This window comes from Lepidochelys olivacea (genome assembly GCF_965140295.1).
Source record: "Lepidochelys olivacea isolate rLepOli2 genome assembly, chromosome: 23".
Classification (NCBI taxonomy): Eukaryota; Metazoa; Chordata; order Testudines; family Cheloniidae; genus Lepidochelys; species Lepidochelys olivacea.
The window spans coordinates 9636108-9663482 of NC_140433.1; the positions used below are offsets into that span (position 1 = coordinate 9636108).

Consider the following 27375-nt stretch of genomic DNA (forward strand, 5'->3'; position numbering starts at 1 on the left):
CCTTTACCCTAGAAAATTCTCAAGGTCAGGTCCAGCCCAAGTGCAGTGTTGGGTGAGGAGCAGGACAGGGGCTCAGCAGAACTTAACCCTTAATTAGTGAGGGGGCTGCTACGTGGTTCCCTACGGCTCAGCACCCAGCATGCACCCAACATGTCCTGAGACCTTTTCACAATGTGCACCCGAGTTACTCCTCTCTAGGAGCTGTCATAAGGCCTAAGAGGGAAGAAAAGAGCTAGGTATCTTGGGTGTGAGGTGCAGCCTGCAGGGTGGGTGCAAAGTGGGTATGCCCAGCATCACACAGGAACTCTGTGGCAGAGGCAGGGATAGAATACAATTATCCTAGGCAGTATTCAGTAATCTGTAATCCTTTCTCTTTCGGTCATCCCCTGTCTGGTTCACTCATCTCCCTCCAACTTTTGCAGCAGATGAGGACTGGGACCTGCAGACAACGGCATTACTCACTACACAACCCTGAACCACTGAGCACTTGGTAACAAATGAGGCAAGAGTCCCATGGAAAATAATAGGATCTTTTAAAGACTGTATTCTGATGCTTATGCACAAGAAGGCCAAATTATGTTTAACCAGGCAAATTTAAATCTCTCAGTTCCTAATTTTGTGTGCTTGATTTTGCAAAATTATTGTTCTTTTAATGCAGGTTTTTGTGTGTAATTTCCTATTATTTTTTGAAAAATCAAACAAAACCAAAATCAGAAATTCCATCCTGTGGCATCAGATACACATCCACCTGAGTCACGAGCAGGGTCGGAACCTCTAAATCCACCCACAATTGCACTTCTCCACCCCAATCCACCTCCTCATCAGATCTGTCTCCCCTGCTCCCACTGGTTCCCTGTCCCAGTCTCCCTGCCCAGGTAGTCCCAGTTTTGCCCTCCCCAGCTCCTCATCCAATCAATTTCTCCCACCTCTGGCTCTCAATACTTTCCCCTGTTAACCTCCCCATCCCAGTCCCCGATGTAATAGGCATGAAGAAAATAATATTGATTATATATGAAAATATTTACTATTGACTTACACTCAAAGATGTTACATTTGTTACAAGGAATATAACCACTTGCCAAAAATTTACATCAGTCTGTCTCCTGTATTACCTTTTGCAGCATCCCTTTTTCTGTTTTCTAAAAGCAAAGAAAGAGACACTATCTGAACACTACAAATAGTTCAGCAGTTACCTACTACTTACAACCCTAGAGCCCAAGGCTATGTCTACACTATGGACCTCATAGCAGCATGGTTGTACCTCTGCAGCTGCGCCGCTGTAAGGTCTCCTGTGTCTCTGCTCTATGTCGGTGGGAGAGAGCTCTACAGCCGGCATAATGAAACCTCCCTCAATGAGCAGTGGTAGCTATGTCGGGGGGAGAGGGTTTCCTGCCGACATAGCACTGTCCACACCAGCGCTTTTGTTGGTGAAACTTGTGTCAGTCAGGGGGGTGTTTTTTCACACCCTCACAGACAAAAGTTTTGCTGACAAAAGTGCTAATGTAGACAAAGCCTAAAACACGCACACATGTGGTAGTAAGAGGGAGGTTTTGTTTTTTTTGTTTTTGATTATACAGGAACTCAATACTATCCAAAGGAATTCACCTGGGAAGGCAGGGAATTTGGTACAGGACAGATTCTAGGGGGCCAGGTTTGCAGTTGTTCTCTGTTATCTCTTCTGTACCAATATAACAAAAGGCAACGTCGAGACAAAGAAAATAAGTGTGTGTCTAGGCTGGCTGCGAGCCCCTTTGCAATGACATAAAATGTGTGAAATGGGTAGTTACTCAGCTTGCCTTGGCACAAGTTTACAGGTCAAACACTGCAGTCCTGACTTGGGGGAAATTCCCCTTGATGTCAGTCTCAATAAGGACTGCAAGGGTTTATCTTTGTATTAGTAAATCTGCTGTATGAATATGGCTCAGTTTGGAAAAGTAGAAGTAAGATTTTCATACCTGAGCAGCAACGATAATAAATGAGGAACGGAGTGAGGATGAAGAGGGAAACAGTCACAACGGCAAGGAGAATGCTGAACATTAGCACCAGTTTGGGCATGTCCAGGTGTTCTTTGGAAAAAGACAAAACAATATGCCCTGTAGTTAGTGAAAATCTCCATCACATTTGCCCTGCTTTAGAAATGTCTTTTCATTTTAAACAGAGAAATGAATTCTAGGTGGCTCTGGGTAATCGGTAATCTAGGTGGCTCTGGGTAATTTGGTCGGCTTTGACCAAAATTACAATTATTTGACAACTGAAAGAAAGAAGGCAGGTATGGGTTGTGAAGAAAACAAGGAGCACAGCATATAACAACAGCTTTTTCTTATACATTATATATTAATAATAATAATAGTAATAACTATTATTATTGTTGTTGTTGTTGTAAAGCATAAAGGCCTCCAGCTGTGATAAGGACTCGATCAGGTCTGGTGCTATAAGGTCACATAGCATGAAACAGTTCTGCCCCAAGTAGTCCATAATCTAAATAAAGCACAATATATGACACATAATGTTGCATGTTCATCCTATTTTTTAAATCATTTGGTGAATTATTTGCGGTGGTCAGATATAAAGTACCTCATACCATACATGAAGCAATGTTAGGGCATAATGAGGAAGGAGGGGTGGGACTTGTTAAGACCCAGCTGGCTCCAAATCCCACAAAGAACAGGTCACCAACTGTCTACTTGCAGAGTTACTCAGGTTTAACACAAGGTGTGATTTTAAATTGGTGCAAAAGACGTGGCCTGGTCTATGTTTGAAAATTAAGTCGGCTTAATTAAAGTCGGGGTGTGAAAAACCCTCATCACAGAGCCGTGGAGTTAAGCCGACCCAAGTTCCCACATAGACAGCACTAGATCGATGGCAGAATTCAGTTTATATGGAAGGGCCACAGCGGCAGCATTTACAGCATAGATAAGCCCTAAATGGCCTATTTCAGTTTAAACCAGGCTTATTTCAGTTTGACTTATGTCTGTTAATGGGAGATTTATGAAAACCTTGTTGAGTGATTGATTTTTTTGGGGAAGGGGAAGGAGGTAGATGGAAGTGGTACCCCATAGTGGGTGCATATTTCCAGCATAGAGACGTTCTGTCCTAGAAGGGAAGAGTTAAAATCCCAAACTGAACTTACCCGGTGAAGTGTGTGGTGAATCTGCAAAGAAATAACAGACATTTCATTGGGTGCACTTTGCTTTCCAAACATGAATCATAGAATCATAGAATCATAGAATATCAGGGTTGGAAGGGACCCCAGAAGGTCATCTAGTCCAACCCCCTGCTCGAAGCAGGACCAATTCCCAGTTAAATCATCCCAGCCAGGGCTTTGTCAAGCCTGACCTTAAAAACCTCTAAGGAAGGAGATTCTACCACCTCCCTAGGTAACGCATTCCAATGTTTCACAACCCTCCTAGTGAAAAAGTTTTTCCTAATATCCAATCTAAACCTCCCCCACTGCAACTTGAGACCATTACTCCTCGTTCTGTCATCTGCTACCATTGAGAACAGTCTAGAGCCATCCTCTTTGGAACCCCCTTTCAGGTAGTTGAAAGCAGCTATCAAATCCCCCCTCATTCTTCTCTTCTGCAGGCTAAACAATCCCAGCTCCCTCAGCCTCTCCTCATAAGTCATGTATTCTAGACCCCTAATCATTTTTGTTGCCCTTTGCTGGACTCTCTCCAATTTATCCACATCCTTCTTGTAGTGTGGGGCCCAAAACTGGACACAGTACTCCAGATGAGGCCTCACCAATGTCGAATAGAGGGGAACGATCACGTCCCTCGATCTGCTCGCTATGCCCCTACTTATACATCCCAAAATGCCATTGGCCTTCTTGGCAACAAGGGCACACTGCTGACTCATATCCAGCTATGAGATTGGATCTGCACAAACAGACCTTGAATCCAGGGTGCCCTGTTGAATTTTGCATGGGCATAGGAGTCCGTCCCCACAACCACATGCAGGATTGGATCTTTGGGTTAACAAAGGCATTTTAATAATACTGGGTGAATAGATGAAACATGCAAACACAGAGCTGGAAGGAGATCAAAGTCCAAGGATGAATGGCTGCCACTAACATGCTCTCAAGCATCAAGCAAAGTGTCATGGGCATGAAAGTGGGATGGGGTTACTAATGGTTTGGCATGCTGTCATAAATCTCATATTTTCTACCTCCACACATCTGGCCTTAAGTGGGATCAACTGAAAATTACATGTAGAGGTTGAAATATTGATACAGTTTCAGATTTTAAATTCTGGTTTAGAATAAGGTTACAAAGGAAATTCTCTTTTTGCCAATCTTTGGACGGATTTATCTCTCCAGAGGATGTGGAAGCAAATCAATAGACTATTTAAAATGTGTCCCAAAGAGACCAATACTGACTCAATTTAGCTATTCAACAGCTCGGCCAGTAAAAAATATTTAAAAAGTGAGAGCAATTCATGAATGCAAAAGTTCCTTAAAATATAAACTCCGCTAAGCAGAGATCATTAACCGGATGGTGCACCCAGTCAGACCAATGTCTCTGTCTGTAAGGAGCTGAACAAAATCACTGGATCCATCACCTGCTTCTGTGTGTGTGAGTGAGAGAGAGAGAGAGAGAGAGCAAAATCTGGTTCCGTACCTGAGCAATGGTAAGTGAGGAAGATGGTTCCGATGATGATGAGAGCGAAGAGGGAAATTACAGCAGTGGTCAGGAGAATGATCTCAGCTAGCAGCAGTTTAGACTGCTCTATGTTTTCTGGTGAACAAGGCAAAAGAATCCCCTGTAGTTACTCAAAATCTGTAACATATATTTGCATAGCTCTGGGAATACCTTTCTGTGCTAAATATAGAGAATAATTCTACATTGTTCCAGGTATTTCTTGTTTATTTTAAGCTAAACCATGATTATAATTATTTAACAAATGCAAAAAACAAGGAACTCTTGGACTTTGCAGAAAGCGAGGAGCACAACACCACACCATTTTCTTTTTTTCTCTCATTGGTCTTATTGTAATTATTATTAAATACGCAGGTACATTGTTACCGAAGAGTTAAGGTTGCCCAGTTGTGACTCATGCCCTTCCATAATGCAGAGTGGTTAAACTTAACCTCTGAAAACCAGGTAATACAAAGCTAAGGTGCCCCATCTCTGCAATGCAACCTTAACTCTGCCCCTTGGAGCAGACAATAGGGAATGATAGAGTAAGGGGTTGGGGTGCACTAATAAGTATATCTGAGGAAGTTCTACAAGACTGCACAGTTGTTTGTATTGTGCTCCACGGATTTGAGCTGCCTGCATTCACTCCAGCTGTGTTCGCTGTGTCGGGTGCAGCTGTTTGGTGGAGGGGGTAGTTGGGGCAGCCTGGCAGAGCTGTCACTGTGGTATGAGGAGGGAGGCGTGTGTATCTTGAGAGACCCAGTATGCTTCATTTCAGCACTGCATTGTGTAGGCGGTATCAGTAGCAGGGCGCAAAGGTCTTCTTGCTAGGGGGATTGTCAGCAGTCTGATGACAACTTGGCAGTGATCTCCAGGGCTTAGTAAGGGCTAAGTGAAGAAGGAATCCTCAGAGCAATGGGGTCATAACATTTAACAATGCTGGAGTGGTTTCTGTGGGCTCGGTGTGTGAGTGGAAACAGATGTAGGTGGTAGAAAGGGTCAGAAATTTTCCAAGGCAATATTTTTCCAATCAGAAAATGCCAACTTGTTAAAATAAAAATATGCTGTAGGAACATCTCAATTTGGACAATATTTTGTGCCAGCTTACCCACCTCCCAGTTCTTGGGCAGTGCACCAGGCTTGCTGTCCTGGAGCCAGAGCCCCCGGCTCTAGCTTCCAGTGCCCAGCCCCAGCCCAGAGCAGCTAGGATCATTAATTACATGGAAAGTTGTCAGCTCTGGGCTGGAGAGTGCTCAGTTGCTCTGTGGGGATGGTGCATGCACAGCCTGGACTGCACTAGATGCTGTGATGGGATGGAGCATGCTCAGTAAGGATGGAATCTCTGCAGATTTTAGTGGCTACATTCCAAAAAATCTCTACTGAGCATGTGCAAAATGAATTTTTTCACAAGTTTATAATGTGGCCAAATTTGGGTGGATTTTCACAGGAATAGCAAAGGGCATGTCCCTGATTCAAAGACCATCCCCCCTGCCAAATTTCAAGTCCCTGTTCCAAAGCATGAGGGCAGTAGAGTCTCAAATAAAAAGTTGAGAGAATCTCTTTAACATTGCAAAACAATGTATTTCCCCTAGCCTGGTTCTCAGAAATGGCTGAACCATTTTGGGCAAAAAATTTCAGCCCAAGGCAGACACCCAGCATGGGAAGTTTCAGCCCAAATGGTTAACGTTTCGAAAATTTGGTAACTGCAAATAGGGTCTTATAATCCGAAATGTTGGGCCACCTTAATAATGGATGTTGCTATCAGACCCACCTACAGTGTTGTAGTAGCACTTGGATTCTATGAATCTATGAATGTCTAAGTCCAAAAGGGATCAATGTGATCACCTCATCTGACCTCCTGTATAACACAGGCCAGGGAACTTCCTCAGAATAATTCCTCAAGCATAGACCAAACCAGAATAGTGGCTGCATTGTGCTGGCCTCCCCATAGACACATAGTAAGAGACAATCCCTCCCCAAAGAGCTCCCAATCTAAACAAACCTCAGTGTGTAACGTCTTCCCCAACATTTGAAAACAGAACATGAGAATTATTAGCGGTGATCAGATATCAACTACAGACTCCAACACCCACATAAAGCAGCTCTGTGGCCTAAGGAGGAAGGAGGGATAGGTAATGGTGCTGCACCAGGACCTTTGTGACTCCATGTCTCCTGATGAACAGCTTGTGAACTGGGTGACTATAACCTGTTCTCAAACACTTCTCTGAAACAGAATCCAAGGCTAGAGTCAGACAAGTCCTGATTCTTTGTTGTTCATGAACATTAACAGGAGTGCCATCCTTGCCATGTGAGCTTCCACATGGTTAACTTTGCTTTCACACCAACCCACATTTGTTTAGGGTTAGCTTTTGCCACTTGTGAAGGAATAAGGGATACCATTCCTTTGGGGTCAGAGGCCTGGAGCTGGCCTGGCCTGGCATCTGAGTAGCCTTGCCCATTGCACCTGAGAAAAGGATGGAACTTAATTAGCTGACCCTTAAATAAAGAGAGCAGCAGGAAGGGGTGGATGAGAAGGAGCTGGAACACCCTCCAGGAAGTTGCGGGGTGAGAGGGACTGCAACTAGAGTTACTGCTGAGGGGAACTGCTCCAGAAAAGCAAACAGACAAGAGGAGAGACTAGCTGGGAGCTCTGTATTGCTGAGGGTCTGAGGTAAAAGCCAGGAAATCTGTGACTGGAATCACTGGTGTGAGAGATGAATTTGGGAGAAAGGACTGCTATGCTTGTGCAGACTTTGAAATAAGAGCATGCAGGGATTTGGTCATGTTTTGTTAATAAGGCTCAACTAAACAAACTACCCCAACTGAAAAATAGCTTCCCTGGGTTCCTTGAGAAAGCTCCATCAAATTAACCTAGGAAGAAGAAATTTTATTCCAATAGGAGGAGAGTGCTATCAATAGTTCTAATTCTTTACTCCTCACTCATATGGGGTAGTGCCTTACTCCACCAGAAGCACAATTGGCAGAGACTCACTCTTAGCTTTGGTACACTGGGAGTAGGATGACCAGAATCCCGATTTTATAGGGGCAGTCCCAATATTCAGGCCTTTGTCTGATATATGTGCCTATTACCCCTCAGCCTCTATCCCCATTTTTCACACTTGCAATCTGGTCACCCTAACGAAAAAGAGGTGAGTTTTAATTTACGTTTTGAAACAACTCATAGAACCAAGTGTAGACAAAACCAGCCATATTTACTCTAGGGCTAATCATGACCTGTTAACATGTTCTTAAATAGATCTGATTTAGTCTACACTAGTTGCTATGTGCAGTTTAACAAGGTGTTACTTAAATGGGCTAGTTACATTTTCTAACAATTTTTTTTAAAAAAAGATTTATTAATCTGTGAAACTACTGGTTATCCTAAATATTTGTCTGTTCCCCCCTCTTCTATATATAAACAAATATGTTACACTTGCCAGAACTTACATCAAGCTGCAGTATGAGTAAATACTTTTTTTGGATTCTTTACTTCTGTTTCCATAAAATGAAAAACAGGTCATTTATGACATTTACAGTGGGATAAAAAGAGTTTAGCAGTTAGTTGCTACTTAGAACCCTGGACCATTAAAAATCAACATAGCCTATTGGTAGAGAGTTTTAAATAAATAAACACAAGAACTCCATGATGGGTATCTAGATCCAGAGCTAAATTTCATGACTCAAAAGCCAAAACACTGGATCCAAACACCCTTGTGTGTTTGTGTGGGAGCAACTGAAAATCAGGATTCAAATTCTGGAGCACATCTCTGATAATCCTTTGTAAAACTGACAAGTCGTGGATCAAATGCTGCAGCCCCTAAACAACAAAATTCCCCTTGATGCCAACGACTGAGTAAGAGCTGCAAGATTAGCCTTATACGATAAGTACAGAGAAAGTGAGGCCATGAAGAAGGAAGGTTTCCATACCTGTGCAATGATAAATGAGGAAAGCAATCCCAATGGCTATGAGCATGAGGGCAAGAACAAGAATGTCCATGAGAATCTTGTCATCTAGCTTAGGAAAGTCCATGTTTTCTGTAGAACAAAACAAAAATATGGCCTGCACTTTCTGAAAATATCCATTCCAGAGATTTTTTTTCTGCTCCAGAAATGTTTTTTTTTCCATTTAAATTATAGAAAATGGTTTTAGGTTGTGTGTGTGTTTGTTTTTTTTGCTGAAACCACAATCACAATTATTAGGCAAATGAAACAGAGACTCAGGCTTTCAAGAAAACAAAGAGCACAGTGGCATAAGGGGAAAGAGGGGTGAGACATGTTGCCGTTTAGAACATAGATTACTTCATTTTCCTTGGAAGCACAGTTCACAAACTGTTAAAGCCAGAAAAATCCAGTCATCACCTGTTCTCAAACAATTCCCTGAATTATAAACCAAGGTTTGATAAGTGTTTGTTCTTTGCAATTCACAGACTCTTGTGGAAGTGCAGTACTTTCCACAGAAACATCCTGATGGTGAACTTTGCTTTGATCAAAAACAACATTTGTTTAGGGCCAGATCATGCCACCCTTACTCTGCAAGTAGCTCCACTGGCAGAACTTGGCCCTTATGCTTTGCTTGTGTTGGGATTATGAAATGTGGTAGAAAAGGTGTTATCTGGCAGGCTTTCATTGACATCACCCCAAGTACCTCCTGTAGACAAAGACCCTAGTGTGATGCTGTGATGCTGTGTAACTATTTATTATGGATATTCTAAATAAGTGGCTGATATACTCGTCCAAACTTTATGCTAGAAAGTATATTCCTATTGTCTATAAACCAAAAGGGGAGAAAGTAGGTAAATTCTCTGACAAACCAACTTTGCTCAGGGAGAAACAGAGGTGCCCAAGCAACAGGATAGCCCTATAGAAATCCAGGAGCATCCATACAAACAGTGATCATCACCCAAGCAACTAACTTTGAGGGCAGTCACCTTTCCAACTTGGACAAGCAGTTGGAGTAGGTGAAATGGACTCCCTAGGAGACAAAGAGACAAGGTGGGTGAGGTAATATCTTTTTTAAAAAAAGGAGTACTTGTGGCACCTTAGAGACTAACCAATTTATTTGAGCATGAGCTTTCATGAGCTACAGCTCACTTCATCGGATGCATACTGTGGAAACTGCAGAAGACATTATATACACACAGAGACCCTGAAACAATACCTCCTCCCACCCCACTGTCCTGCTGGTAATAGCTTATCTAAAGTAATTATCAAGTTGGGCCATTTCCAGCACAAATCCAGGTTTTCTCACCCTCCGCCCCCCCCACACACACAAACTCACTCTCCTGCAGTTTATTATTATTATTAATAATAATAATTAATAATTAATTAATAACAATAAAGATAATAAGTAAATAAAAAGATTTGGGGGTCCATTCAAAAGTGTCTGACAGTACAGATTTGGCCCGCTGTCTGCCTATACCAGGTTATAGGGGGAGGAGGGGGAGGGGACTAGGAGACTGGGCAACCTTCTTTAACTGGAGAAGGGAAGTTAATGCAAGATTCTGCTGTAATTACAAAATATTAAATATTTAATAGTGCATTCCATATGATCTGCTTGCATGCATGTTATAGAGGGTGCACAACTGGTTGAAAAACTGTACTCAAGGAGTAATTATCAATGGTTTGCTGTCAAAATGGGAGGGCCTATTTGGCGGAGTCCTGCATGGTCAGTCCTGTGTCTGATAGTATTCAATATTTTCATTACTTACTTGGATAATAGAGTGCAGCGTACTCTTATAAACTTGCAGATGACTCCAAGCTGGGAGAGGTTGCCAGCACTTTGGAGGGCAGGATTAGAATTCAAAATGACCTTGATAAATTGGAGAATTGGTCTGAAATCAACAGGATGAAATTCAATTAAGACAAATGCAAAGTACCACGCTTAGGAAGGAAAAAGCAAATGCACCAATGCTTAATGGCGATTAACTGTATAGGTGACAGTACTCCTGAAAAGGATCAGGGATTTATAGTGTTGAAAATGAGCCAGCAATGTGCAGTTATAAAAAAGGCAAATATAAATCTATGATATATTAACAGGAGTGTCATATGTAAGACACAAGAGGTACTTGTTCCACTCTACTTAGCACTGTGGAGGCCTCAGCTGGAGGACTGTGTTCAGTTTTGGGTGTCACACTTTAAGAAATATGTGGACAAATTTGAGAGAGTCGAGAGGAAAGCAGCAAAAATGTTCAGAAGTTTAGAAAACCTCTGTCTTCACGAACAAGGTCAGCTCCCAGACTGCTGCGCTGGGCAACACAGCATGGGGAGTAGGTGGCCAGCCTTCTGTGGAGAAAGAGGTGGTTAGGGACTATTTAGAAAAGCTGGACGTGCATGTGTGATTGCAGAGCCATTGGCCATTATCTCTGAAAACTCGTGGCGAACGGGGGAAGTCCCGGAAGACTGGAAAAAGGCTAATGTAGTGCCAATCTTTAAAAAAGGGAAGAAGGAGGATCCTGGGAATGACAGGCCAGTCAGCCTCACCTCAGTCCCCGGAAAAATCATGGAGCAGGTCCTCAAAGAATCAATCCTGAAGCACTTACATGAGAGGAAAGTGATCAGGAACAGTCAGCATGGATTCACCAAGGGAAGGTCATGCCAGACTAATCTAATCGCCTTCTATGATGAGATTACTGGTTCTGTGGATGAAGGGAAAGCAGTGGATGTATTGTTTCTTGACTTGAGCAAAGCTTTTGACATGGTCTCCCACAGTATTCTTGTCAGCAAGTTAAAGAAGTATGGGCTGGATGAATGCACTATAAGGTGGGTAGAAAGCTGGCTAGATTGTCGGGCTCAACGGGTAGTGATCAATGGCTCCATGTCTAGTTGGCAGCCGGTATCAAGTGGAGTACCCCAAGGGTCGGTCCTGGGGCCGCTTTTGTTCAATATCTTCATAAATGATCTGGAGGATGGTGTGGATTGCACTCTCAGCAAATTTGCGGATGATACTAAACTGGGAGGAGTGGTAGATACGCTGGAGGGGAGGGATAGGATACAGAAGGACCTAGACAAATTGGAGGATTGGGCCAAAAGAAATCTGATGAGGTTCAATAAGGATAAGTGCAGGGTCCTGCACTTAGGACGGAAGAACCCAATGCACAGCTACAGACTAGGGACCGAATGGCTAGGCAGCAGTTCTGCGGAAAAGGACCTAGGGGTGACAGTGGACGAGAAGCTGGATATGAGTCAGCAGTGTGCCCTTGTTGCCAAGAAGGCCAATGGCATTTTGGGATGTATAAGTAGGGGCATAGCGAGCAGATCGAGGGACGTGATCGTTCCCCTCTATTCGACATTGGTGAGGCCTCATCTGGAGTACTGTGTCCAGTTTTGGGCCCCACACTTCAAGAAGGATGTGGATAAATTGGAGAGAGTCCAGCGAAGGGCAACAAAAATGATTAGGGGACTGGAACACATGAGTTATGAGGAGAGGCTGAGGGAGCTGGGATTGTTTAGCCTGCAGAAGAGAAGAATGAGGGGGGATTTGATAGCTGCTTTCAACTACCTGAAAGGGGGTTCCAAAGAGGATGGCTCTAGACTGTTCTCAATGGTAGCAGATGACAGAACGAGGAGTAATGGTCTCAAGTTGCAGTGGGGGAGGTTTAGATTGGATATTAGGAAAAACTTTTTCACTAAGAGGGTGGTGAAACACTGGAATGCGTTACCTAGGGAGGTGGTAGAATCTCCTTCCTTAGAGGTTTTTAAGGTCAGGCTTGACAAAGCCCTGGCTGGGATGATTTAACTGGGAACTGGTCCTGCTTCGAGCAGGGGGTTGGACTAGATGACCTTCTGGGGTCCCTTCCAACCCTGATATTCTATGATTCTATGATTCTATGATTCTATGGAATGTGTTACCTAGGGAGGTGGTAGAATCTCCTTCCTTAGAAGTTTTTAAGGTCAGGCTTGACAAAGCCCTAGCTGGGATGATTTAATTGGGGATCGGTCCTGCTTTTAGCAGGGGGTTGGACTAGATGACCTCCTGAGGTCCCTTCCAACCCTGATATTCTATGATTCTGACCAATGAGGAAATGTTAATAAAACTGCGGATGTTTAGTCTTCAGAAAAGAAGACTCAGGGGGGACCCAATAACAGTGTTCAGATATGTTAGAGACTGCTATTAAGAGGACAGTGATCAATTGTTCTCCATGTCCATTGAAAGTAGGACAAGAAGTAATGGGCTTAATCTTCAGCAAGGGAGATTTACGTTAGATATTACCAGTTGAGCACTGGAATAGGCATCAAAGGTAGGTTGTGGAATCCCCATCACTGGAGGTTTTAGGAACAGGTTAGACACATGTGAGAGATGGTCTAGGTTTACTTTGTCCTGACTCAGCATAGAGGAATGAATTGTATGACATCTTGAGGTCCCTTCTAGCCCCTACATTTCTACGATTCTATGTTCAGTGCTATGTGGCACTTCTTCATTATAGAAAGTACTTTGGACTCCAGCTCCTATTTTATTAGACCTTATTCAAGGATTAGAGCAAAACTAATTATCCATCTTCTTGTACATGAGCCATCAGAGCCACCAGGAGTTTAATGAAAAGTCGGTCGAGTGACACGTCCTGGAGAGAGGAGCAGAGACATAGATGGAAGCAGCACCTCATGGACAGTGAATACTTCCAGCATAAAGACTTCCTGAAGGGAAGAGCTCACAAACCCAACCCAATTTACCCTTTTCAGCTGGGGTTGACTCTGCAAAGGAATAACAGACATTTCAGTTGGAACCCATTGCCTTCAAACAGGGTCCCCCATTCTTCAGTGGGACCCCCCTGCTTATGGACCCTATTGAAGTCAACTGGAGCCAATGTGGGTGCAGAGATCTGTCCATGTGAAATCAATTGCCAGATGAGGTCTGGTTTAACAAAGACATTTTAATGTGCATGTTAAGGGAACATGTCTGGAGATTAAAGCTGAAACAACCACAGCTGTAGCTAACCTGCTGTCAAGCACGAAGCCAAATGCCAGAGGCATGATACTGGGGTCATTTGATCAATGATCAGAGCTGTTGTGACAAGTCTTGTATTCCCTAAGCCCATCAGCATGTCTCACCTGACTTGAAATCAACTGGAAACTAAAAATAGAAATACGAATATCGATGCATTTTCTCATTTAAATCCAGCCTAGAACAGTGTTGAAATGTAAACTCTTTTTGTCAAGTTTATTTTTGAAGGACTTACTTTTCTAAAGAATAGTAATAATAACACCTAAGTAGCACTTTGCATTATTATTCTCAAAGCAATTTACAAAGCTGGTCACTATCGTTACCCCCATGGATTTTGTGGGGCTTAGCCCCACTCAAGGGGGTTTCAGTTGTTTTCCCTTCTCCCCCATATGAGCTGGGAGGTCTGAGCATCTGTCCATTCTCTCATCTGGGGCCAGAATACTAAATAACTGAAGGAGTTAAGGTGGCAAAACCTCACACCTCTGAAAATCAGAAAATACAAAATGAAGGTAAATACCACTAAAATAAATCTGTATCTTCATTTTTCTACACAAAACAGGGGGAGGGGAGTGAGACTCTGTGTGTGTGTGTGTATATATATGGGACTGTGAAGTGCTACTGTGAATAATAATGAATAGCTATTCAGCCAGGGAAAAGAGCATGAGAATGACACAAGAGCTTGGAACATTTACCCAGGATATGAAAGACCCAAAATCAAATCACTGATGCAAAGACCATGGAATTTCTTTAACCGCAGTGGAACAGGAGAGATTGAAGGAACCTCACACCAGCTCAGTGGTTGGGGCACACATCTGAAAGATACTAGAACCCTGTTCAAATACCTGCTCCCTATCCAGCAGAAGGGGGGAACCAAACCTGGGTCTCCCATATAAGTGCTCGAATCATTGGGTTAGAAGGAGGACATTCTGTGATGCTAGTCTTCTTCTTCTTTTTTTTTTTTTTATTTTTGCAACATTTCAAGTTGGGTCGGAGGAAATATTTTTTACTTTTGATTGGTTTTGGTTCAACCCAAAGCAAAACATTTTTTTCACTTTCACTATTTACCCAGCTCTAGTTACAGTAAAGATAAAGCCAGGTAAATATTTCAAAACAAATTCTGTTCATGTTCTGTTCAAATTTTAAACATGCAAGACATTCATCCAGCAATACATCGTACCTGTTGTGTTTTATTGCTGCATTATAAACACAGGAGATTTTATTGCATTTATTTCTGAGATCTTTAGACTAGTAAATATGGGGAAAAGTATTCCAGATAATCTGACTATTCATTAATGTATTAATATCAATCTACACGCCTGTATTTATTTACTGTAAATTGGTTTGTATTAAAAAACAACAACTTTGAACTGATATTTTCATTAACTATAGTTGGTCTGTCAGAGATGATTTATTTATCAATTCTTAGCAACTGGGCAGATACACTTTTGCTATAGTCACTTATTTTTTACACTAGCATAAAAGAAAGAATTATTCTCTATGATTTCCTCAGATAGGGCCTGATTCAGTCTCCATTGAAGTCAACAAAGAGACTCACATTGAGTTCAGTTGTCACTGAATGGATGAGGCACATAATGGCTGATTAAATAAAGTGCATTTTCCCAAAGGTTTACACAGCAGAGCTGAGAGAATTTTAAGAAAAAAAAAACATAGGGAAGAGAGAGGCAGCCCTGCTAATCTGCTCACCAAGCTGTGCCATAGGAGTTCGGTTAGCTGTAATTAAGGTTTTTGGGTGGACGAGGAGGCGAACATGAGAAAGAGTACATCTAGTTTTAATCAAATTCAGGAATATTGTGCTGAACAGTTTGCATAGCAAAGACATTTCTTATTCAGATTTTATTAAACTGACAGAGTAGAATACCGGACTATCAGGTCGGGGAAGGATCATGCTATACTGTTTGGAACATAGTTAAGCAAATACATGTGGGGGGCACTGGCAAGAAAAAACATATTGGAACTGTGCCCCCCCCATCCCCACAAGTATGATGCCTTTAACAGATGAGCTCTATTAGCAAAATGCTTTAGTAAAATAAGTAAAAGATCTGTACTTACATATTTAGCTTGAAGGGAAGCTTAGTCTCTAGCTCTGTCCACAACCTCCAGTGACCATCCAGTTAATAGACACATTTAGAAAACTAGGGAGAAAGAAGAAAAGGAGTACTTGTGGCACCTTTTCTTTTTGCAAGTCCTCCTTTTCTTTTTGCGAATACAGACTAACACGGCTGTTATTCTGAAACCTGTCATTAGGGAGAAAGAGTTCCTATCACATGCAGGCAGTGTCCTGGGGATGGTGTGTAAGCAAGAACAGATGTTCAATATAAAAAGGAGGCAATTCTGCTCTTGTTTACACTGGTGTAGCACCGAGGGAAGTTGACATTTGTCTACATGAGAGTAGAAATTCAGCCCAATGGTTAGCTGAAGTGTACTAACAGTCACATGGTTCCTGCACACTTAAATCTGCAATGCCTCCTGCTTATAAGTGGAACAATTAGCTGAGATCTGAATGATCACTACCAGGCATAGCACAGATCTCCAATATAGCGGATGCATCAGCACAAGCCAATGGATAAAGTGTATGTGTTTTCATAGATTCTACGGTCAGATCTGTTGGAACAGTATATGCCCCTCCTGTTTGAAGCTGCTACCCGTTCCTTCCCCTTCCCCTTCCCCCCCCCCGGCCCCCCACACCTCTCCATGACCTGGCTTGACCTCCCTCTCACACCTCGGTGTCTCAGGGCAACAGCCAGGTGAAAATGTGCTTCACACACAGGGAGGGCAGGAGAATGGATCAGCAGTGACCCCCAGCTTTGAGGCGGGGCAGGGACCCTGTCAGTGAACCAAGATGTGGGGAGAAGCACTGCTGCTCTGAGGAGTCTGAGCCCCACTGTCTGCTCCTCTATGTCAACCAAGAGTTGGGGGCCCCAACTCTCTAGGTGGTGAACCCCACTTTCTGCCCCTCCACATATTTCCCACCATCTGGTTGGGCCCTGCCCCTCTGGGGATGTCTGCGACCCTCTCTGTGTTGCCCCCATGTGAGCCAGCCTCTGAGGCAACCTACTTCTGGGGTCTGAGCCTCTGTCCATTCCATGTGTGAGCTGGAATACTAAGTGTCTGTATGCGTTAAGGAAGACAATCTTACACTGCTGAAAACCAAGCAATACAAAGTGAAGGTAAATGCCACTAAAAAAAAAAAAATCTGTATTTTCATGTGTCTACATAAAAGGGGTAAAACAAAATGTGTATGTATGTTTAGACCTAGTACTGAGGAATGACCATGAATTGCCACTATGAATGACAATAGTCCTTGGGCCAGGGTCAGGGCATGTAGTTGCCTCCATAGCCTGGTGGCTATAGTACACAAATAGGGTGTTGGAACCCACAATTCAAGTTCCTGTGCTAATGACTATTTAATTAGTTATAAAGAGTGGAACAGCTTCAACAGGAAAGGTTGAGAGCCCCCCCCCCAACAATATCTCATATCTCAGTCATTATGACACTTTTCTCTAATATAGGAGACCCGAGTTCAACATCTGGAATATGAGGGAATTCAACCTGTGTCTCCCACCAAAGCACCCTACCACTGTGCCAGAAGTTATAAGGAGAGTGCCACAATCTTCTCCTACAGACATTTTGTGAATCTAGCCTGCCATTGTTTCTGTTAAAGTTCACAAAATGGAAACAAAAAATGTCAAGTTGGGCCCAACAAAACATTTCTTTCGACCAGACTCCAAATGGTTTCAGTTTTTTGATTGTTTGAATAATAAGAAAAAAATAGGTTTTGGATTGACTTGAAATTAAAATTTTTCATTTTTTCAGAATTGCCAGTGAACCGAAAATCCATTGTTTGCCCAGCTCTAGCTACAGTAAAGGTAAAATTGAATAAATAGTTCCAAACAAATTCTGTGAATAGGCCATTCAATCCTTAAATGGATTTAAAACACAAAATATGCAAGATGTTCATTTAGAAATGTATCACACCTGTTGTGTTTTATTGCTGTCTAATTAACACACAATTGTATTGCATTAATTTCTCAGCTCTCTAGACTATTATATATGGTGAAAGAATTCCAGGGAAATGGATTATTCATTCACACATGTGTCAGTCAACAAACCTGTATTTACGTACTGTAATTGATTTGTGCAAACAGGTTTGAGCAGTGTCCAAGGAACTGGTATTTTCACATATTTTTTCAATAAATATAGTTGGTCTGTCACAGTGACTTTTGTGACAAAGGGAGGGTTTTTTGTAATATTTTTATTATGCCTATGCATGACTCAGTTTCCTTATGTACTTTGTATTGCTACCCAGTGGATGCAAAAGGGTTAAATCTGCTCTTGGGGCAGAGCAAGAGACATGAGGTGTTGGGGTAGCTGTCTGGGGTGGAATGAATGGGTCATTAAAAGACTGTCTGAAATGAATCCACCTCAATGGAGACTCTGCAAACACAAAGGAAGGCCCAAGGATTGAGTAATTGATCTGTACATATGGGACTCTCCAACAGGTGGAATATGTGAAGTGCAGTTGGACAATGGACCAAAAGCTGTCAAGAATAAGGGCTGGCTTTTGGAAGAGACTCAGCAGCTCTCACCTGAGACTGACAAAGAGACAGAGCTAGAAATGGGTTTTTTTTTGGCTGGGTAGAACACTGGCTTCGCAAGAACAAATATTTATTTCTATGTTCTAACTGAAGGACTCCCCCTGACTGGGTTCCAGATGAATAATAAACCCTGCTCTGTTTTGAAAATGATGCTTGGTGCCACTCCAAATACCTGCCCAGGTGGTTTGGTCCCTGAAGAGTGTAAAAGTCTCTGACCAAGCATCTATATCAGTTGGCCCTGCTTTGCAGAGCTCTGGGTGTGTAACAGAAGTGCAAGAGCCCAGCTGCTCAGTCTTGGGGGTGTTGAAGCTGCGTAGAAGAGTGGGACCTTTTAGTGTCTAGCACACTGAAGGGACTCCTCCAAGGGACTGTTTAAAAGCTGAGGCATAGCAGCCAACCTGTGGATCTGTGGTAGCTTTATTTATTAATTCTTAGTAAGTGGACAGATACAGTGTTGCTACATTCACATTCTTTTATACTAAAGTAAAAGAAAGAATTACTCTCTCTGAGGGCTTGTCTACATTACCCGCTGGATCGACAGGCAGCGATCGATCCAGCGGGGGTCGATTTATTGCGTGTAGTCTAGATGTGATAAATCGACCATAGAGCACTCTCCCGTAGATTCCGGAACTCCATCAGGGCAAGAGACACAGGCGGAGTCGACGGGAGAGTGTCAGCTGTTGACTTATCACAGTAAAGGCACCGTGGTAAGTAGATTTAAGTACGTTGACTTCAGCTACGTTATTCACATAGCTGAAGTTGCGTAACTTAGATTGATCTCCCCCGCCGCAGGGTAGACCAGGTCTGATTTCCTCATCTAGGGGCCGATTCATTCTCCACCCAAGTCAACATAAAGACTCACATTGAGTTCAGTGGGCACTGACTGGATTAGGCACATAATGATGGATCAAACAGCGTGAGAAAAGGTTCTTTCTGTGCATTTTTCCAAAGATTTCTACAGCAGAGCTGACAGAGAGAGCCTGTACACTAAGTTGGGGGGAGAGGTAGATAGGCTGGAGGGTAGGGATAGGGTCCAGAGTGACCTAGACAAATTGGAGGATTGGGCCAAAAGAAATCTGATGAGGTTCAACAAGGACAAGTTCAGAGTCCTGCACTTAGGACAGAAGAATCTCATGCACCGCTACAGGCTGGGGACTGACTGGCTAAGTGGCAGTTCTGCAGAAAAGGACCTGGTGATTACAGTGGACGAGAAACGGGATATGAGTCAACAGTGTGCCCTTATTGCCAAGAAGGCTAAAGGCATATTGAGCAGCATTAGTAGGAGCATTGCCAGCAGATAGAGGGAAGTTTTTATTCCCCTCTATTCAGCACTGGTGAGGCCACACCTGCAGTATTGCATCCAGGTTTGGTCCCCCCACTACAGAAAGGATCATAGAATATTAGAATATCAGGGTTGGAAGGTACCTCAGGAGGTCATCTAGTCCGACCCCCTGCTCAAAGCAGGACCCGATCCCCAATTAAATCATCCCAGCCAGGGCTTTGTCAAGCCTGACTTTAAAAACCTCAAAGGAAGGAGATTCCACCACCTCCCTAGGTAACACATTCCAGTGTTTCACCACCCTCCTAGTGAAAAAGTTTTTCCTAATATCCAACCTAAACCTCCCCCACTGCAACTTGAGACCATTACTCCTTGTTCTGTCATCAGCTACCACTGAGAAGGGTCTAGATCCATCCTCTTTGGAACCCCCTTTCAGATAGTTGAAAGCAGCTATCAAATCCCCCCTCATTCTTCTCTTCCGTAGTTCTCTTCTTCATGCCCAGTTCCCTCAACCTCTCCTCATATGTCATGTGTTCCAGTCCCCTAATCATTTTTGTTGCCCTCCGCTGGACTCTTTCCAATTTTTCCACATCCTTCTTGAAGTGTGGGGCCCAAAACTGGACACAGTACTCCAGAGGAGGCCTCACCAATGTCAAATAGCGGGGACAATCATGTCCCTCGATCTGCTGGCAGTGCCCCTACTTATACATCCCAAAATGCCATTCGCCTTCTTGGCAACAAGGGCACACTGGTGACTCATATCCAGCTTCTCATCCACTGTAACCCCTAGATCCTTTTCTGTAGAACTGCTGCCTAGCCATTCGGTCCCTAGTCTGTAGCGGTGCATGGGATTCTTCTGTCCTAAGTGCAGGACTCTGCACTTCTCCTTGTTGAACATCATCAGCTTTCTTTTGGCCCAATCCTCTAATTTGTCTAGGTCTCTCTGTATCCTATCCCTTCCCTCCAGCATATCTACCACTCCTCCCAGTTTAGTGTCGTCTGCAAACTTGCTGAGGGTGCAATCCACACCATTCTCCAGATCGTTAATGAAGATATTGAACAAGAACGGCCCCAGGACCAACTCTTGGGGCACTCCGCTTGATACTGGCTGCCAACTAGACATAGAGCCATTGATCACTACCCGTTGAGCCCAACGATCTAGCCATCTTTCTATCAACCTTATAGTCCATTCATCCAGCCCATACTCTTTTACTTGCTGGCAAGAATACTGTGGGAGACCATGTCAAAAGCTTTGCTAAAGTCAAGAAATAACATGTCCACTGCTTTCCCTTCATCCACAGAGTCAGTTATCTTGTCATAGAAGGCAATTAGATTAGTCAGGCATGACTTGCCCTTGGTGAATCCATGCTGACTGTTCCTGATCACTTTCCTCTCCTCTAAGTGCTTCAGAATTGATTCCTTGAAGATGTAGACAAATTGGAGAGAGTCCAGTGAGGGCAACGGACATTATCAGGGGGCTGTGGCACATGACTTACAAGGAGAGGCTGAGGGAACTGGGCTTGTTTAGTCTGCAGAAGAGAAGAGTGAGGGGGGATTTGATAGCAGCCTTCAACTACCTGAAGGGGGGTTCCAAAGAGGATGGAGTTCGGCTGTTCTCAGTGGTGGCAGATGACAGAACAAGGAGCCATGGTCTCAAGTTGCAGTGGGGAGGTCTAGGTTGCATATTAGGAAACACTATTTCACTAGGAGGGTGGTGAAGCACTGGAATGGGTTACGGAGGGAGGTGGTGGAATCTCCATCCTTGGAGGTTTTTAAGGCCTGGCTTGACAAAACCCTGGCTGGGATGATATAGTTGGTGTTGTTCCTGCTTTGAGCAGGGGGTTGGACTAGATGACTTCCTGAGGTCTCTTCCAACCCTAATTTTCTATGATTCTATGATCGTTCACCCCAAATTCCCATGTACCATTTAGAACAGAGTTAAGCAAATACATGGGGGACACTTGCAAGAAAAACCCTATTGAAACTGCCTCCCAGAGTATGACATTCTTAACAAATAAGCTTTAGCAAAATGCCTTAGGAAAAGCAGTAAATCATTCTCTACTCTCATATTGAGCTTGTCACGGTTCCTCCCCCACTCTGAACTCTAGGGTACAGATGTGGGGACCTGCATGAAAAACCTCCTAAGCTTATCTTTACCAGCTTAGGTCAAAACTTCCCCAAGGTACAAAATATTACATCCGTTATCCTTGGACTGGCCGCTACCACCACCAAACTAATACTGGTTACTGGGGAAGAGCTGTTTGGACACGTCCTTCCCCACAAAATACTTCCCAAAACCTTGCACCCCACTTCCTGGACAAGGTTTGGTAAAAAGCCTCACCAATTTGCCTAGGTGACTACAGACCCAGACCCTTGGATCTTAAGAACAATGAACAATCCTCCCAACACTTGCACCCCCCCTTTCCTGGGAAATGTTGGATAAAAAGCCTCACCAATTTGCATAGGTGACCACAGACCCAAACCCTTGGATCTGAGAACAATGAAAAAGCATTCAGTGTTTTACAAGAAGACTTTTAATAAAAAATAGAAGTAAATAGAAATAAAGAAATCCCCCCTGTAAAATCAGGATGGTAGATATCTTACAGGGTAATTAGATTCAAAACATAGAGAACCCCTCTAGGCAAAACCTTAAGTTACAAAAAAGATACACAGACAGAAATAGTTATTCTATTCAGCACAATTCTTTTCTCAGCCATTTAAAGAAATCATAATCTAACACATACCTAGCTAGATTACTTACTAAAAGTTCTAAGACTCCATTCCTGTTCTGTCCCTGGCCAAGACGACTACAGACAGACCCAGACCCTTTGTTTCTCTCCCTCCTCCCAGCTTTTGAAAGTATCTTGTCTCCTCATTGGTCATTTTGGTCAGGTGCCAGCGAGGTTACCTTTAGCTTCTTAACCCTTTACAGGTGAGAGGAGCTTTCCCCTGGCCAGGAGGGATTTCAAAGGGGTTTACCCTTCCCTTTATATTTATGACAGAGCTTGAAGGGAATCTTAGCCTCTAGCTCCTTCTACAACCTACAGACAGACCTCCAGTGACTGTCTAGTTAATAGACACCTTTCGAAAACTAGGGAGAAAGAGCTCCTACCACATGCAGGCAGTGTCCTGGGTATGGTGTGTAAGTAAGAACAGATGTTCAATATGAAAAGGAGGCAATTCTGTTCTTGTTTACACTGGTGTGGCACCAGGGGAAGTTGACATTTGTCTACATAAGAGCAGATATTCAGCCTAATGGTTAGTTGAAGAGTACTTAACTGTCACATGATTCCTGCACACTTAAATCAGCAACACCTCCTGCGTATTACAGAACAACCAAGTGAGATATGAATGATCGCAAATAGGAATGGTAAAGATCTTAGAGACAGCAGATGCATCAGCAGAAGCCAGTGAATAAAGTTTATGTGTATTCATAGATTCTAAGACTGGGAGGGACAATTGTGATCATCTAATCTGACCCATGTGAAACAGGTCATAAGACTTCCCTGAAACAATTTCTTTACAGGTTTCAGAGTAACAGCCGTGTTAGTATGTATTCGCAAAAAGAAAAGGAGTACTTGTGGCACCTTAGAGACTAACCAATTTATTTGAGCATAAGCTTTCGTGAGCTACAGCTCACTTCATCGGATGCATACTGTGGAAAGTGTAGAAGATCTTTTTATACACACAAAGCATGAAAAAATACCTTCCCCCACCCCACTCTCCTGCTGGTAATAGCTTATCTAAAGTGATCACTCTCCTTACAATCACTCCCCACATTGTAAGGAGAGTGATCACTTTAGATAAGCTATTACCAGCAGGAGAGTGGGGTGGGGGGAGGTATTTTTTCATGCTTTGTGTGTATAAAAAGATCTTCTACACTTTCCACAGTATGCATCCGATGAAGTGAGCTGTAGCTCACGAAAGCTTATGCTCAAATAAATTGGTTAGTCTCTAAAGTGCCACAAGTACTCCTTTTCTTTTTGCGAATTTCTTTACAGAAGCTGAATGGCTATTGTAAATGGAGTCCATAATCCAAAACTTTATTAAAATCAAAGAAAAACTTATTTAGTGATAATGTTTTATTGCAATTTTTATAAAGGCTTAGAAACAATAACAAACATAGAAGTGCTCCAGAGTTACCAAAGCAAAACCTCCTGGGGATATAACTTAATTTGGTGCAAATTGGCAGTGGATTTCAATGGAGCTACATCAATTTCCACCAGCTGAGGAATCAGTCAGTTTGTCTTCCTCACCAACACACTCCTTTTGTTTCTGAAGAAAGAAAGAAAGAAAGAAAGAAAGAAAGAAAGAAAGAAAGAAAGAAAGAAAGAAAGAAAGAAAGAAAGAAAGAAAGAAAGAAAGAAAGAAAGCTCAGTAGTTGATTCCAGTTTCTGGACGTGGACACATAAGGAGACATTACAAGGACAGCCCAGGTACAATGACTAGGTAAATCCAGCCCCCTCGTGCAGAAAGGATTCGCTACCCACCATACCCAGGAGTTCAGTGACAGCTGTCTGCCCTTAATGCTTGTGTGACCCTATAATGACCACCTGGATATTCCTGCCTCAGGTGTCACATGGGGAACATGAGGAATGGATTGGAGATCAGAGGCTTGTCAGGAGATACTTGCTACTTCCACAGGTAGGCCTGGTGGACAAGTGTGTGAGTGGCAGGACTACATTAACAGGCTCACAGCAATTAAAAATCTAAACACATACACCATCACTTTGACAATACAGCATGCAAGGTGGAGCTGGGGCGGAGCAAAGTCTGGGGAGTCACAGATGGAGAAACTAATGGGTCTGAGATCTGTAGGGGGTGGGCATCATGTCACATGCATGCACCTCTCGCTGTGCTAGAAGCTCACTATTCCCCTGGGCACTTACCATTAGTTATGTTGCTATCAGCTGTGTTTGGGGCATGCTTGTGTCTCCTAACAGGACACACTCCCAGTAAGGTCACTACAGGTTTCCATGTTGGGTTTGTTTGCAGGGGCCTGGTGTTTTCCCCTTCTAGGCAGGACTACCAGCTAAAGGTGACAGCAGTTATGGCTTGTGCTCAGGACTGCTCCCCTGGCCAAGGAATGGTTCTCTCCAGGTGTAAGAGTTGCTCATACATCATATCAGGGTCTCAGTCTCTCATTCTCAAAGATTTCCACCACAGTACCAGGAGGGAAAGGACTTGCTGCACATGACCCCCATGGCAACAGGCTGGCACAGGTGCTGTTTGTCTGGTTTCCTGGTACCTACATGGGAAGGGACAGGGACATTTTCTTTGGTTCTGTGACATTGCCTGCTCTTTTTGGCCCTCTCTGCTATTTCCAGCTTTATAATCTTCATCCTGGCCAGTTCTAACTGCAGGACTGCCCCATGGGAACCTGTGCCAGGCTGGTTTTCTAGGCCTGCCTCCCCTTGACCTCAGGCACTTCTGACGGATTAATCAGTTCTCCCTGAGGTTTATTGTACTTCATGAGTAGACTTCATCTGGGGGGAGGAGGATTCCCCAGGTTGTGGAAAATGTCACATGGTTAATTTCCATGCACCTCTGAACAAATAGCAACCCTGCTCCCTGGAACAAGCACCAAACTTAACCATAGCAGGTTACTGCATGTGGGCTCGAGCCGGTTCTGTGTATTGTTGAAAAGGAACCCCTAGATTTTGAACCTGGCTGTGGTTACTGCTGGCTCCACCTGGTTACATCAGTATAGATACATAATTCCTTAAATATTACCTACACATTCATTTAGCAATGATTATGACAGCCACTGGGCTGCTAGCTCTTGGTCAAGACCTCCCACGCTGCCTTCTGTGAACTATTATGTAGATATCCAGCTCAGTAGATCATTGTAAACCCTATTCACTGCCTTTTGAAAATTGTTCTCAGGCACCTAAACTATTTAACCAATGAACATGCTTTAATCCCACCAGTTGCCCCACTGTGAGGATACAGGTAAGCAACACTGAATTATTAACATCAGTTAGAAGAGCTGGAGTTTCTTCAACCGCCTTCTCTGATTTTTTCTCTTGCACAAATGGATCTATCAGAAAAATGTGATAAATTACAATATAAAAAGAGGAAAACATATTGGAAAAGGACTCTATTTTGAGCATGGACCTTCCAGATTCGGCAAAGAGCTGCTATTTCATCTACATCTATTTCTGTTAGCTCTGGCAGGAATTTTTTTGGAACAGAAGACTGGGTTTACTTGGAAATTCTGATTTTTCATCAAAAACCTAAAAGCTGAAAAGTTTTCAGTTTTCAGATTTCTGCAGGTTATTATGAAAAGCTGAACTTTTCTAGTAAACATTTCAACAAAGACTTTTTTTGTCTTTGTTGAAATGTTCACTAGAAAAGTTCATGTCATGGGAGAAAACAAAACTCATTTTCCATCAGCTCTACTTGTCATCAAAGAAAACCAGCAAAGACCAGATCAAAGGCTCATTGCATTCAGTGGAAAGACACCTTTGCCTGCAATGAGAACTGGCTGAAAAATTTCAATTATTTTTCCGAAAAAAAAAATTCAAAACATTGGCACAACAACTTACCGAGGGCCGCAGTGGATTCCCCATCACAGACAATTTTTAAATCAAGATTAAATGTGTCCTTCTATTTCCTGTTCTCCTTTGCTTTGGGGAAGGGTCTCCTGCTCCTCTTCCCTATCAATGGCAGGGTGAGGGGCAGCGCCAAGTGGTGCTGGCTGCCTCTCTGCTCTGCCCTGCCCTGCTCTGCAGTGGGATATTCACAGTCAAGGCAGGAGCAGCCCAACACCGTGCCCTGCTGGCCAGGATGTCAGACGGGCCCCTGCTCATTGCAGGGAGAAGGACCAGGCAGCCTGGGGAGGCTGCCCTACAATCTCTCTATAGCAAGAGGGCTGACTCTCCTTGGATCTCATTTCCCAGTGTGAGTCTGGCTAGGATCTCCCAGATCAGGGTCCCCATCTCTCTGAGGTGCTGGCAGTTGGGGTGAGCCCATCCGCCATACTGCCTCCCAACTGCCACTGTCTCCACTCCCCCCAGAACCTTCCTAGCCCAGCCCCATCAGCTGCCTCAGGATCTCGCTCTCAGCACAGCCCACAGCAGCTCCCGCTCCATTAGTTTGCTCTATGATTCAGACAGACCTATTATTTCCTTCCTTGGTCAGTTTTCCACCTCATGTATTCCCTTTTCCTACCTTTCACATGTCCCTCATTCCAAAGACCATAAATCAAAGTTCCCCAGTTTTAGTGTTGAAAAACTATTTATATTACATACAGAAATGAAAATGAAAAATGTTATTTATGTTCCACTTCTTGTGCATCCATCCTGTGCACTGGCTCATGTGGATCATAAATGATCTGGAAAAAGGGGTAAACAATGGGGTGGTAAAGTTTGCAGATGATACTACCTTTTTGAGTGCTTGACTTTGCAACCTAAGCCATGTCCTTTTAGAAAAGGAGTACTTGTGGCACCTTAGAGACTAACCAATTTATTTGAGCATAAGCTTTCATGGGCTAGAACCCACTTCATCAGATGCATGGAGTGGAAAATACAGTAGCAGGTATATATATATATATATATATATATATATATATATATATATATATATATATATATATACACAGTACATGAAAAGATGGGAGTTGCCTTTCCAAGTGGGGGGTCAGTCTAATGAGACAATTCAATTAACAGTAGACTACCAAGGGAGGAAAAATCACTTTTGTAGTGGTAATGAGGGTGGCCCATTTCAAACAGTTGACAAGAAGTTGTGAGTAACAGTAGGCTTGAATAGAGACTGGGAGTGGCTAAGTCATTATGCAAGGGGCTGACCATGATGGAGCAAGAGGAGAAGAGCTTTTAATCACAAGTGCAGAGATAAAGACAGCGATTTCAGGCCGCAGCATCTACTACACAACTGGAAGTTCAA

The 27375-nt window shown here is 43.2% G+C and overlaps 1 protein-coding gene across 1 annotated transcript; it reads right to left on the bottom strand.

Annotated features, from left to right (window-relative positions):
• Window positions 1–361: 361 nt before the first annotated feature.
• On the bottom strand, window positions 362–8641 carry LOC311511787 (uncharacterized protein). The gene is made up of 6 exons (XM_084612647.1): window positions 8565–8641; window positions 4620–4736; window positions 3131–3151; window positions 1956–2066; window positions 1113–1139; window positions 362–439 (listed from the first exon to the last, which is right to left on the bottom strand). Exons 1-6 carry the CDS (start codon window positions 8632–8634, stop codon window positions 396–398), a joined length of 390 nt encoding a protein of 129 aa, XP_084468773.1. The 5' UTR covers window positions 8635–8641; the 3' UTR covers window positions 362–395.
• Between the last annotated feature and the right edge of the window lie 18734 nt (window positions 8642–27375).

Coding starts and splice junctions, on each gene's coding strand:
- LOC311511787 (XM_084612647.1), bottom strand. CDS start 8,634: ATGGACATTCTTGTTCTTGCCCTCATGCTCATAGCCATTGGGATTGCT. Junction 2,067..3,130: donor TTCACCACACACTTCACCGG/GTAAGTTCAGTT, acceptor CTTTTTCCAAAG/AACACCTGGACATGCCCAAA. Junction 1,140..1,955: donor TTATTATCGTTGCTGCTCAG/GTATGAAAATCT, acceptor CTTTGCTTTTAG/AAAACAGAAAAAGGGATGCT.